The 14,265-nt window shown below is 33.2% G+C and overlaps 1 protein-coding gene across 1 annotated transcript; it reads left to right on the forward strand.

Moving 5' to 3' along the window:
- Positions 1-10,971: 10,971 nt before the first annotated feature.
- LOC145090570 (endoglucanase 24-like) lies at positions 10,972-13,565 on the forward strand. Its single transcript, XM_079028720.1, has 6 exons — positions 10,972-11,330; positions 11,423-11,706; positions 11,782-12,219; positions 12,313-12,457; positions 12,736-12,902; positions 13,204-13,565. The coding sequence occupies exons 1-6, from the start codon at positions 11,105-11,107 to the stop codon at positions 13,534-13,536; spliced, it is 1,593 nt and encodes a 530-aa protein (XP_078884846.1). The 5' UTR covers positions 10,972-11,104; the 3' UTR covers positions 13,537-13,565.
- Positions 13,566-14,265: the final 700 nt, after the last annotated feature.

Here is a 14,265-nt window from a genome sequence, read left to right on the forward strand (position 1 = left end):
ATCATGTATCTCAGAAATCTCATATCATCTATCAATGTATCAAAATCATATGTCAAAATATCAGAGTGAATCCTCCTAGGCTAAAAGTTGTGGTGTGTGCCATGATGTCATCCCGGGCTCTTTCCCTTACTAGTGGAAGTAACTGAAACCAAAACGAAAATTGTAAGCATGAAGCTTAGTGAGTCTCCCTAAACTACCACATACCACACATAAACACATAATTGCATATCACATACATTGGGCCTTGCCCTACTATATCATGCATTTCCCGACATTGGCTTGTCCGACATCGGACCCCGCCCAACATCAGACCGCATCTGGCATCGGTCCCCGCCTCGCATCGGGGCCCACCCGGCATCGAGCAGTGCTCGACATACATATAAGCATAATTACCAATACACATAACATAAGCAAAATTACTTAGCTATAACACCTATACATTCCTTGGGCCCCGCCCGACATCGTACCAAAAACATACAAATACATAAACATGCAAGAATCACAAAGACATCAAGCACAATAACATTCTTCGGGTACCGTCCCGACATCAGATCGAAATCCAGAAAAACATATAAATCTACATCGGGCCCCACCCAAGATCAGACCTATATTCGGAACATACTATCATACATAAACGGGTTGGCCTTAGTGCCTTAGACCCGTTCCTACTGGAGGAAAACTCACTTCTCAAGCTGGCTGCTAAAATCTCATGTGAGGAATCTCTTATGGCTGCTCCAACGACTCCCCGACTATCATTATCACAATAATCACTTAGTTAAAAACTAAGAATCCTTCTAAGGGTAAAATGACCATTTTACCCCTAGTAAAAGTCAACATTATGGTCAAAGTCAACATTCTAGGTTGACCCAACTCGCCGAGTCCTAGAACCCTGAAATCACGATCTAACTCGTCGAGTCACCCCCTGACTCGTTGAGTTCCATGGCTTCTCATAGTCGTGATTTGGCGAATCAACTTATCGAGTCCCTTCACAGACTCGTTGAGTTCTTCCTTAAACTGAAACAGGACAACACGACTCAACTCGTCAAGTTCCTCTATAGACTCAATGAGTTCCTCTGTCTGTTTGGGCCATCTTAACAGATTAAGCCCTACTCTCCAGATCCAAGGTCCATACTTCCTCCACACACTGTAAATGCCCCTTTAAGGGTAAGGTTTCCAACTTTACCCGCTAATAATCCTACTTAGTGGGTTTAGCTAAAACCCTAGTTCATTAAGACATAAATATTTGTCCAAAAGACTTATTACTCCAACCCAAAGCTTGAAAATCAAGATCTAGGCCCTAGACACCCAATAAACACGTAAAGTCTCAGATTTTACTTCCATGCATGGCCTTTTGGGGCTTAAAAGACCATAATAACGTCCTTAAGGCTTGCATCGGGCTCCAATGGCATAAAGTTTGCATCTTTATACCTAAACAACCCTTAATGATTCTAGATTTGGAAGGTGAGCCACTTGGGACGTCCATGTCCCAAAGATCGAGATTCTTGAACCAAAACCCTCATAAAATGGAACTAAAGAGATCTAATGAACTAAGAGTCAAGCTAGAGACTTGATTACCTGAAAGTGATGAGGATGGAAGGAAATCTCTGGATCTACTATCTTCTCCTTGAACCTTCTAGCTCCTTCTTCTTCTTCTTCTAACTTCAAGAACACACAAAATCACTCAAGAGTGGCTCACACACTCACAAAATGCTCTAGGGTTTCGTGGATTAGGGTTTAGGACTTGAATGCTGGAAATGAGGCCATAAGGTGGGGATTAAGATTCTTAAATAGGGTGCAAAACCCTAAAATTAGGGTTTCACTATGGCAGACCTACTCACTGGTTTGAGGGCTCTCAACTCGTCGAGTAGACTGCTTAAAACCCCACATCTATTCTCGTTTCTACTCGACAAGTCTGGGGCTCCCAACTCGTCGAATAACTCTACAAAAATAAATAAATTAGAATCAAATGCGTACCAGGAATTGGACGTTAAAATTTAGATTCAAATTCACGTTCTCACTTCAGTAGTTGTTATCATGTATTTAATCTAGTTGTTATCATGTATTTAATCATATATAGTTTTATGTATTTAATCACATACGATTAATATGGACAAAGAACTACTATTGAATTGAAAACAGAAAAATGAATCTTGTGCATATAAGTCATATGTGATTAGATCATATAATCACATGTGATTTAATACACGAGAACAATTAACGAATTGAGAAAACAGAAATGAATATGTTCTGCTTGTCTCACTAGAGAAAAAACTGCATTCTGCCTTTTCATTGTTCACTCTACCGGATTAGGATATCCATAAACAATAACATAAAACAAGTAATGCCTACATAATAGGAGAGTGAGTGTAAATCGCCTCCTTAAACTTGAAAATTAGATAGCGTGAGCTAGATGGATTCTTTCCTTTCTAAGAACTTACACAACAATTATAACATTATTTAGCTTTTGTTGTATTGCTCTTATAAAACTTATGTACATATTTCCTTATTTTATCTTTGATTGTAGTGCTCTGTTTGGGATATGTTTTCTTGCCTTTTAACCCATTCTTAAATTTCGATAAAATAATATTAGTAAAGTCCCCCCCCCCTATTATCTTTTCATAAGTATAACGATCTCCTTCTAATGATGTTTGGTTGATTTTATATTAAATTTACAAGTTAGCGACTTTAAGTTGTCACTTTATGGACCATTCAACACTCTGGGAATAAAATGTACCAATATACAAAGAATTACATCAGTATATTTATATGTGGGAAACTATACATCCATATCTAACTATAGGCTTTGGATTTTTGTCATTTGGAGTTCTGATGAATTTATTATGATTTTTTGAAGACAATGCATGAAATCTATGACATGTACCAACCTGAAAACATTGCCAATTTTACCCTTCGAGGAGTTGGAATTTTAAAATGTGATTCAAAGTTTGAAGAAACTAGACACTAAGATTTCCAGAAAACTAAGTCTCATGATTTTTAGGTGTTCTTATTGACTTGCACGGATTTTAGAAGTTGGAGTACAGATTTGGGAAAATTGATCATAATAACTTTTAAATCACTTTTGGTGTTCTATTAAGGACTTAATGGTTACGCCTTAAGTTTATAACCTTTAACATGATTGTTGGTTACTTGTTAGGCTATTTAGATGTGAAATTCAATTTAACCTACGAGCCTTAATTCTTGGCTTAATGAGGGTTCAAAGTTAAGGATTTTTGCATAAAATGCCACTTTTACACTTATTAGGTTCTTTCAGACAATATGACAAACACCTTGTGTGCTTGAAATTCTATAGTGATCATCAACTCTCTAATAGACTCCAATCCAGCCCCTAAAGCTTACTATTTTTATTTATAATATGAAACAAATTAATTAAGAAGCAACCTAAGAAATTGCACTTCTACTTGATGATTTCTTGATTCCAAAGCCAATATCAGGCACCTAACATGAATAAATATAAGATAATAGTTTCCAAAATCTGAACTTACATAACTATAGGAAACAACTAAGTTACCATGACAGATGGAAAAGCAACGAAATTGGTTATTGGCCTCCAACAAATTCCTCTACAAATACAATTTCAAATAGATATACCAGATTGGTCAAACTAAATTATAAAATGAAATGTTTCTTAATGAATTTATTATAAAAAAAGTGTTTCAAAACCATTAATCTGATAACAAATATAAAAAATTGGAAATGAAATTACATAAGGCAAGGATAAGGAAGCATACTAATCAATCATGGCAAAATGTCTCTATTGGCTCCTTCATCGACGTTCTCTAGGTGAATGAAAAAATGAAGCAACAACTTCAATTTGAGGTCGGTGATCGAAGAACTGTTGAAGATCGACATCTTCAATTTGATGTATAGCTGCTTCAGTGTGTTATCTTCTTATCTTATCTGTGTGGCTTGTGACGGGAATGTAATAACTTTAAGAAAATTACATATATCAACCCACAAATGTGAATGTAATAACTTTAAGAAAATTACATATCCACCATTGCTTCATTAAAAGTAGCCGTTGTTTTCTTATTGCTTATTTTTATTCTCAAATGTTATCAAACCACAAATGTTCTCATTTTAATATATATATATATATATATATATATATATATATATATATATAGAGAGAGAGAGAGAGAGAGAGAAATGAGTTCTATGGAAAATAAATAACTAGGGCAACATATGCTAGAACCAATAATCAAATGATACGTGTCCATTTCTTTATTCACTAGTAATGTATTATAGAAGTTATTTATGTAGTTACCCTAAAGTGATGTGTTGTCATGTGTTCATTGCTTCAAATATATATTGCCCTAATCATTCATTTTCCATATAACCCTTATATATATATATATATATATATATATATATATATATATATATATATATATATATATATATATATATATATATATATATATAGTCTTCAAAGGACTCATAAATTTTTCCTCACTGTTTTGTTTTACTAATGTTTACTCATAGTATTTAGTTTGATGTATTTAAATGTAAAAAGAAGTTTACATAAAAAAAAATAGAATTATGTTTATTCCCTTGGGCCTTAGTATACCATGTAAGCTTTAATACATTGTTCAAATTTAATTTACTATTCAATAACAAACTTGCTTTAAAACATTATACACATTTAATTTAATATTCAATAACAAACTTTCATTGAAAATTATACCGAGAAATTTATCAAATTTGGGATGTTTATCAATAAGTGTATACGGTACGCTTTGTGTTTTTGAATTTATACATCATAGTATATATATATATATATATATATATATATATATATATATATATATATATATATATATATATATATATATATATATATATATATATATATATATATATATGAAAAGGATCAAATGAGAACACCTAAAAGATTGAGAACGCGAGAACAATTCTAGACCAATCAATATATAAGGGCATATTAGTAATTGTATATTTTAATTAAATTAAAATAAAATAAAATTCAATCAAATTCCCTTAAATTTAGGAGCAGTTACCAAAAAAGAAATAAATATTAAATTTTTTATTTTTATTATTAATGGAATATAAAAAACATTTTTACCAAAATTTATCTTAAAACTGAAAAAAAAAAATTAAGAAAATTAATTTTTTTCTTCTAATTTCATGGTTTTTTTTTTCAAAAAGATGAATAGAAATGGAACCCTAAATTAATACATTTGTATTCACAAATGATTTTTTTTTTCAAAAAACTTGATACTTCTCCAATCACAAATGAATACACATCAATTTACAAGTAATTCAATTCCTTTTTTTAATCGACTGAAAAATAAAAAGAGTGTAAAAATTATCATTTCTTCATATAAAGAATACATCTAATCATAAATAAATACATTCATTAACACATGATTACACTGCTATTCACAAATGAATACATTGCTATTAACAAATGAGTTCCCTATTATTCACAAATGAATACCTCTAATCATAAATAAATATATTCATTCACACATGAATGCACTTCTATTCACAAATAAATACACTGCTATTCATAAATAAATACACATTTTAACATTAATATAGAACACAATACAATTTTTCATTCTCCTCTAGCTCAGCTTTACCATTTGGTTTCCCATCAACTTTAGGAATAACTTTGACGTTAAGATCAACCACGGAGCTAGAAGCTTCAACAATTCAAGCATAAGACTTTTTGCTAACATTATTGACAATAGTAACCACTAGGATGATTTTGATTTGGAATCATTATCAACAATCATTGGCTCATTATCCCATTTAAGATCCAAAAAACTAACTCCCTGGTTCATTTTCAAATCAGTCCCACTATCTGATCCCATCTTCACATCATCATTTGAACCCTCATTCATTACTTCATCATTACCACTACCAGAATGCTTCACAATCTTCATAGGAATAAGAATCGTAACATGAGATGTTTCATGAACAGGGGACGTACCAGGAATCTTACCTAAAATACCCTTAGCATGAATCTGATTAAGATGGCGGTCCCAGTTTTGACTTTCTATGGTTTGACAATTCAAATCGATAATCAATTCTGATTCCTTCTTTGAATATGAAACTCAATTTTTGAAAAACACCGAATTTGATTTGGAATTGAGTTTCTAAAGATCCATTATGCATTAGTTCATAAACAAGAAGCTTGGTTTCATCATGAACACAATATCCCAATAAGGTGATGATATTCGGATGATGAATTTTACTCAATAGATCAACCTCCGTCTGCAAAAAAGAAAACCCTAATCACAAAATTGCAAGAATTAAAAGATTAATTAAAGTCTAAATCTTTAAGATAATGATAATTAACCTAGACTTCTTTAATGGCGTCTTGACTAATACCATCTAATCTTTTAACAGCTACATGCAAATTATCATCGAGTCGAGTTTTATACACGCATCCAAATCCACCTACGCCTAATATCTCGCTTTCACCGAAGTTATTTGTTGTTGATTCTAACACATTATAATCCATAACAACCACCGATCCCTTTTCGATTTTGGTTTTGAAAACACCGTTAGTTCTGCTAACGAATGAACTCAATGGAAGTCCTCTCAAAGAATCTTGAAATTAAAACAACAAATCTGATTAGAATCTATAGAAATTGTCAAAACCTATTAAGTTTTACATCGTCTTACCTAATTTTTTGGTACCGATTTTGCCTGATTTGTGTATATTCTTTCTGTGGCATATCCACAAACACATGATGGACACCATGATGATTGCCATCACAGACGAAACTGTGATGAGCCCAGTAAGAACCTTTCGACTTGAACTGTGTTGGTGCTTCGTGATATCGATTTCAGTTCCTGATTCGGATGAAAATAAAGATGTTAGAGGTAGATAGCAATAACCCGGATGTGAATGATGGAAGGGGATATATACCTGAAGTGAAGTCGGCCATTGATGCTGGAATTGAAGGAATGGGAGGCGCAGCAGGCGAAGTTCACTTTGTGGAATGTTTCTCCGACGGCTCCTCCTCCGAATACCGGCGCCATTCAATAGAGAGAGAAAGAGAGAGAGAGAGACCGGTTAAAATGTTTCTCCGCTGATTCTATGGCCTCCTCCGGCACTGATATGTTCTATGAGATGAGGTGGTGAGATGACTAATTCTATCAGATGAGGTCAACCAAATAAAGCGACATAGAGTAATTATTGGAGTTTACAAAATTAAGGTAATGTTTATTTACCTTAATAGCCTTTATAATTTTTTTAATTTAAAATTTAAAATTTAAGCGTATTAATAATTAGAAAAATAACAATTAATTATAGCCACATATCTTAAAACTTAGATGTTCCAGATCTGTTCTCGCGTTCTCAACCTTTTAGGTGTTCTTATTTGATCCTACTCCTATATATATATATATATATATATATATATATATATATATATATATATATATATATATATATATATATATATATATATAGAGAGAGAGAGAGAGAGAGAGAGAGAGAGAGAGAGGCTTAGGTTATTTTGTTTTTACTAACTATTGTGTGTCAGAATGCACAAATCTGGACCAACGGATGTAATTCATCAATGGACATGATTTGAGAGTGTATGATATTACAACGGGATATCATGTACTATATAATCACATAAATTTTAGCAAAAGGGTATTTTGGACAATTAACTACAATTGTAAAAGGAAATTTTCGGATATTTATGGATAATTAATTCTCCTGATTTTAAAAATATGATTTTTTTTAACTAATTCAATTTTAATTCTAATATAATGTGTAAAAATAACTGATTTATTCTGTCAGAATATTTTTTTAGTTAGAACGATGCTCTTTCATAATTTTATTCTATTAGAATATTATTGAATAATAACAAAGTTCTGGAATCCGAGGTTGAAAAATAACTACATTGTAACATATTCTGTCAGAATAACATAATGCCAATCATAAACTACTAAATGCATTCTGAAAAGAATACACAAAATAGATTCTTGAACTAATAATATACCAAATAATTAATTGTGATTCATTGAATAATAACAACATTCTGAAAGAATAACAAGTGTAATTCTTAAAAAATAACAACATTCTTAAACATTGAGTGTGATCATTCTTTAATTCATTCTTCAAAACTTTCTCATCAGTTCTTCAAGCTATTTCTATCACAAATTATGTTAGAATGCAACAGTAAAATTCTATTAGAATACATTATCAACATATAAATATTAAAATTTTATCAAAATAAAACAGTAAAATTCTAGCAGAATTTATTGTCAACATATAAATAATTAACCAAAACCATAATCAGAAAACATGAATAAAAAAAAATTAACAGATTTTTATCGTCTCAATTTATTAACAATCAAATGAATAAAAAAAATTAACAGATTTGATACTTCCATGGTCCTGCAAAACAATTTATAATACAATTGAAACAAAGTTGATTCAAGAGTTTTGTTAAACACCTTAATTACAACAAAAACCTTTATGAAGAAACCATTTATATTTGCCAAAAGAATAGTTGAACTTATATAAAAAGATTGGATAGAAAATCTAGAAACCTGATTTAAGCATTTTATCGAGCAGTTGGTATGCAGCATGAAACTTTCTTTAAAATCTCATATACATAATTGTTTTTAACAGTTGTCTAATTTGATACTTCCATAAATGAAAAGGATGAACAAGAAAAATAATTGTATTCATGTTGTCGGTGCCAGTAAGTTGGCTAAACGGAGACGTTAGCTGCCCTGAACTACCGAAAACAATTTGAATTTGTCAGAAACATGGAATTGATTTTTCGGATGGATTTTCAAAATCTTATGTGTAAAACTGAAACAATAATTGCAGTTTATTTTGAAATTAAAGAATAGAGACAGACCTACCTGTGATTGGGAAGGAGAAATAACAATTCAAAATTATGTTATAAATCCACAAAGAAGCTTGAAGGCAGGTGTGACATTTAAATCGAAAAGAACTGACTCAGGTTTAATCTCTTAAGGATAAAGATAAAAGGGAAGCATGAGGCTGTGAGCCACAAAACGAGGCAGGAGGTGGTAGTAAAGGGGGAAAGTGTGAGAAAAGAGAGTGGCTCACCTTGAAGCAGCAACCAGTTTTCAGGGAAACACTAAGCTAGGAAGCAATTAAGAAACCTATCTTTGAAGTCTCCAATGTCACCCTGATACAAGGATGACCGAAAACAAGCAGGCAATTTGGTGATTTAGAAAGCCTAGAAGTTAACGGTAGGATGATGTTATGAACACCGCCGTATATGTTAAAAATGGTCGCCCACAGAACTTGTTATTGGAGGAGGTAGCAGCCATCGACGTGGACATAAACTAAAATCTTTAACACACACACACACACACACACACACATATATATATATATATATATATATATATATATATATATATATAGGTTTGACAGTGGCATATATATATATATATATATATATATATATATATATATATATATATATATAGGTTTGACAGTGGCATGAAGGAAGCAGAAGTCGCCAATGGTGGAGAGGGAGGAAGAAGAAATCAGGTCTCTCATGTGCCTGCTGATCGAAAAAAGAAAAGAGCAGGGTTTAGGGTTAGTGAGATGAACAACGATTTAAAAAGGATATGTGATACTCATTTAATGATTTTCCAAATATATAACATTTATTTTTTGTTTATAAAGGTAAAATGACTAAGTTATCATTTATTATTTAATTAATGATTTCTTTTTTCCTAAATTCTGATCGGAGCATTTAGGCACACAATATTTGCTAAAAACATTTGAATCTCTCTCTCTCTCTCTCTCTCTCTCTCTCTCTCTCTATATATATATATATATATATATATATATATATATATATATATATATAAGTCTAGAGTTAGGAATCGTAATCTTGTATGTTTTTTTGTCAATTTTGCCTTTTATTCTTTAGTCATTTTGACACTTTTGGTCCTTGCAATCAAAATTTTTACATTTTTTAAGAACCTTTTAATATTCAAAGTCTGGCCACCAAACTTTAAAGAATTGACAACTTTGGTCTCTTTTTACAAACTTGCTAACTCCAACCCCTTTAATTCTTTAGCCATTTTGACACTTTTGGTCCTTACAGTCAAAACTTTTATATTTTTTCATAAAAAACACAAAAAACGGCCCGGTACTTTCTGTCGTCTGTCATTTTCTTCTTTTGGTATATCTTTTCTATATTGGTCCTCATATTTAATTTTTTTTTCTTGCCTTCTATCTATCCGTCTCCATCTATGAAAATTAGTAGTCGAATTATCTCACCTGCACCTTTTAACAAGTATGCTTTTTGTCAACTCTGCCCCTTATTCTTTAGCTAATTTAACACTTTTTGTCATTGCAATGAAAATTTTTACATTTTTATGAGCCTTTTAATATTCAAAGTTTGGGCACAAAACTTTAAAGAATTGACAACTTTGGTCTATTTTTTAAAAACTTGTTAATTCCAACCCCTTTAATTCTTTAGCAATTTTTGACACTTTTGGTCTTTGCAATCAAAACTTTTACATTTTTTTCATAAAAAACACAAAACCGGCCCAGTACTTTCTGTCGTCTGTCATTTTCTTCTTTTGGTATATATTTTCTATATTGGTCCTCATTTTTAATTTTTTTTCCTGCCTTTTATCTATCTGATTCCATATGTGAAAATCAAGAGTCGAATTATTCCACCTATATTTTTTAACAAAAATATTGCACCTATATTTTTTTAACAAAAACAATACTCAAAACAGACGCACATGACATTAATCAATAAAGTGAGTGAGCTCGTTAGTAACCGCTTTAGAGTGTCCGAGTGAGTAAAATAGTAGTAAATTAGGAAAGTGAGATGACGAAATTATAATATTTTATTTCTCTATATTTTAGGTATATGAAAATGAAAGCTATAGATTCGTCTTTTGAGACACTTCCTAAACCAAAAACAAACCGTTTCCTCGATTTCGGACTACCGCCATCTCTTTTCCCTCCGTCTCCATTCACAAAAAGAACAACCTGCCGGCAACTAAAAGTACCCGAGGAATCTCCATCTACTTATATGATCAAGGAACGTACTTCCACACAAATTGAAACAAGATGCCTATCTGATTCATGGAAGCTAAATCCAAACCCATAGCTGATTCTAGCGAGTGGCATTGGTGGCTGTTAGTGGCGTTCATCGCTGTTCTGGTTGCCGGAGCTGCGTCCATCACCATATGGAGAAACTACCATCAACTTCAAAATAAGGTTCTTCGTCTTCGAACGCCTCCCGATGGTGTTATGCAGAAATATAGCGACGCTCTTCGCATTTCCACCCAATTTTTCGATGTTCAAAGATGTAATTATAAATCACTTTAGATTCCTCTTCATGTCAACTAAATTAATTGGATCAAATTTCAGTTCTTTTATGCTATTTGGTTGAACTTGCAGCTGGGAGATTAGAGAACAATCATATTGAATGGAGAGGAGATTCAGGACTACAAGACGGAAAAGAAGAACACCTTGATCTATCCAAAGGACTATACGATGCCGGAGACCTCATAAAGTTTGGTTTTCCGATGGCTTTCACGGCCACCGTTCTTGCATGGTCAATCCTAGAATACGGTCAACATATGGAGGAAGTAAAAGAGCTTAAACATGCTCAAGAATCACTGAAATGGATCACTGATTATCTCATCAACGCCCATCCTTCTGATAACGTGCTCTACATTCAGGTCAATTTCTTTATTAATTTCTAGCTGCTGCATATTTACGTGTACACTTAACACGTTTTTCCGACGGGTTTTCAGGTGGGTGATCCTGATGTAGACCATAAATGCTGGGAAAGGCCTGAAGCTACAACAGAAAAGAGGCCGGCGATCCAAGTGAACATATCGCATCCGGGCTCAGACGTTGCAGCCGAGACTGCCGCCGCGATGGCGGCATCATCTCTGGTTTTCAAGAATCAAGACGCTCGTTATTCCAAATCTCTGCTCGACCATGCCCAGAAACTGTTTCAGTTCGCCGATAGTTATCGAGCGGTTTATAGTGAAAGCATTCCAGGGATACAAGACTACTACAACTCATCAGGATACTCCGATGAATTACTATGGGCAGCAACATGGCTCTACCATGCCACCGGAGATGGATATTATATCAGTTATGTGACTGTAATGCATGGAGACGCGTTCGCTGATTGGGGCAACCCGACATGGTTTTCTTGGGATAATAAGCTGGCGGGGACACAGGTAAACCGAACTTTGACTTTTATGATAAAACAATGGGACAATTCGTAATACAAAAAATTTGTAACATTTTTTTTTGTTTTAATATCCATTTAGGTGTTATTATCGAGGTTGAATTTCTTTGGTTTGGGAAAAGAGATCTCGATGGTAGAAAATCTGAACCTTCAGATGTACCGGAGAACGGCTGAGGCCCTTATGTGTCGGGTTCTATTGCCACCACCAAAGAACCAGAAAACTAAGGGTAAGTTTTCTTGCTAAAATCGAAAAAAATGAACCAACTGGTTCCTAGGGACTAGTGATGTTAATTGGTTTAACCAAAATATTAAAAAAAAATTAACCATAAATAAACCAAATAAGAGGATCCTTATTTGGTTAAAGAAACCAAACGAACCAAAACCGATTAATCCCAACCAAATAACCCAAATCTCACTTGGTGCATGGAGTTATTCGGTTTTAGTGGTTTTTCTAACATCATCTATTGGTTCTCAATCGAACTGAAGGATTCTCGTTCTAGTTCAGGTGGTCTGATATGGGTGACCGAGTGGGATACATTACAATACTCCATTGCTACCGCATTCCTTGCAGTGGTTTTTAGCAACTACATGTTTACGTCGAAAACACCATATCTATATTGCAATGGGAAGCTATACGAGTCCATGGACCTTCGTGAGGTTGCTATTTCACAGGTAAGTTAAGAGACTGAACAACTAGCAATGTGTTTGATGGTGCATTATGAAAAATATTACAATTTTGCCCAACCCAACTTGAAAGGACTCACAACCTTATTTTCTTTATCAAGATATCTTTAATTAGAAAATTTGGTTGCGAAGCTATGTCCCATGTACCAAATATAGCCTAAAAAGCTCAATCAAATATTACTTCCATTAAAAATAAACATAGAAAAAGGTTCTCTTGTTGCACAATATTCTATTATTTTTTTGTTTAGCGAAAAACTGTTTATTAAACAACTTGTCATCATATGTTTAGGCCGATTATGTGTTGGGAAATAATCCAATGAACATGAGCTACCTAGTCGGTTTTGGACGTAACTACCCTCAGTATGTGCATCATCGTGGAGCCTCAATACCCATCAATACAAATACAAGTTGTGAAGACGGCTTCAAGTGGCTCAACTCAAGGAAACCTAATCCTAACCTAGCAATTGGAGCGGTCGTTGGAGGACCGTTCCTTGATGACACATATATCGACTCACGAAACAATTCAAGACAAGCTGAACCAACTACCTACAATAGTGCCTTCTTTGTTGGTCTTATGTCAGGATTAGTTACCTCCACCCATGTTGTTCGTTCTTTCACTTGAGCCAATTTCTCTAAGGCAGGGGCGATGTAAAGCCGCAAGAGTATTATATATATATATATATATATATATATATATATATATATATATATTCTAATTTTAGTTAGGTTTATCATACTATATATGTAATTCTACATTAGGATTATAAGATAGTTTTAATATTGTACAAAATTAAAAAAGTTATACAAGAGTATTATAACATAGTTTTAATATTGTACAACTACCACACCCTTTTTTCTTTTCAAAATTCTTTTCACTTTTCAGAATTTGTTTTAAAAAAATGATTTTTTTTTGAAAATTTTCATGCCAAGTCCTCAGTTTGAGATCAGACACACCCAAGCGTATGCCCGAATCCCTCAAACCAAGGCTCTAATGTCAACTTGAAACATCTCAAAAATACGGTCCAAAAATTTCACTTTTAATTATTAAATAAACCATAGTTATCAAAATTATTTCATCCCAAAACATAAGGCATCGTATCAAATCAGAGTATCATATCAAAACACATGTCAATGGATCAGAGTAAAACAACCTAGGCTAAACAAATGGTGTGTGCACTACAGTCATCCCGAGCTATTCTCTTTGCTACCGAAAGTACCTGAAATCAAAACTGGAAACTGTAAGCATAGAGCTTAGTGAGTCTCCCCAAACTACCACATACCATACACATAGTCACATAAACTGGGCCCATGCCCTTTCTTTGGGCCCTGCCCGACATCGGGCAATGTTTGA

Source organism: Lactuca serriola, chromosome 2 (genome assembly GCF_051521515.1).
Source record: "Lactuca serriola cultivar US96UC23 chromosome 2, Lser_US96UC23_V15, whole genome shotgun sequence".
In the NCBI taxonomy this organism is placed as follows: domain Eukaryota; kingdom Viridiplantae; phylum Streptophyta; class Magnoliopsida; order Asterales; family Asteraceae; genus Lactuca; species Lactuca serriola.

Bases quoted from the DNA above. Each gene is read 5' to 3' on its own strand.
- LOC145090570 (XM_079028720.1), top strand. From the start codon at position 11,105: ATGGAAGCTAAATCCAAACCCATAGCTGATTCTAGCGAGTGGCATTGG. The intron at 11,707-11,781 runs GTCAATTTCTTT...ACGGGTTTTCAG, and splicing joins ATAACGTGCTCTACATTCAG to GTGGGTGATCCTGATGTAGA. The intron at 12,903-13,203 runs GTAAGTTAAGAG...TCATATGTTTAG, and splicing joins GTGAGGTTGCTATTTCACAG to GCCGATTATGTGTTGGGAAA.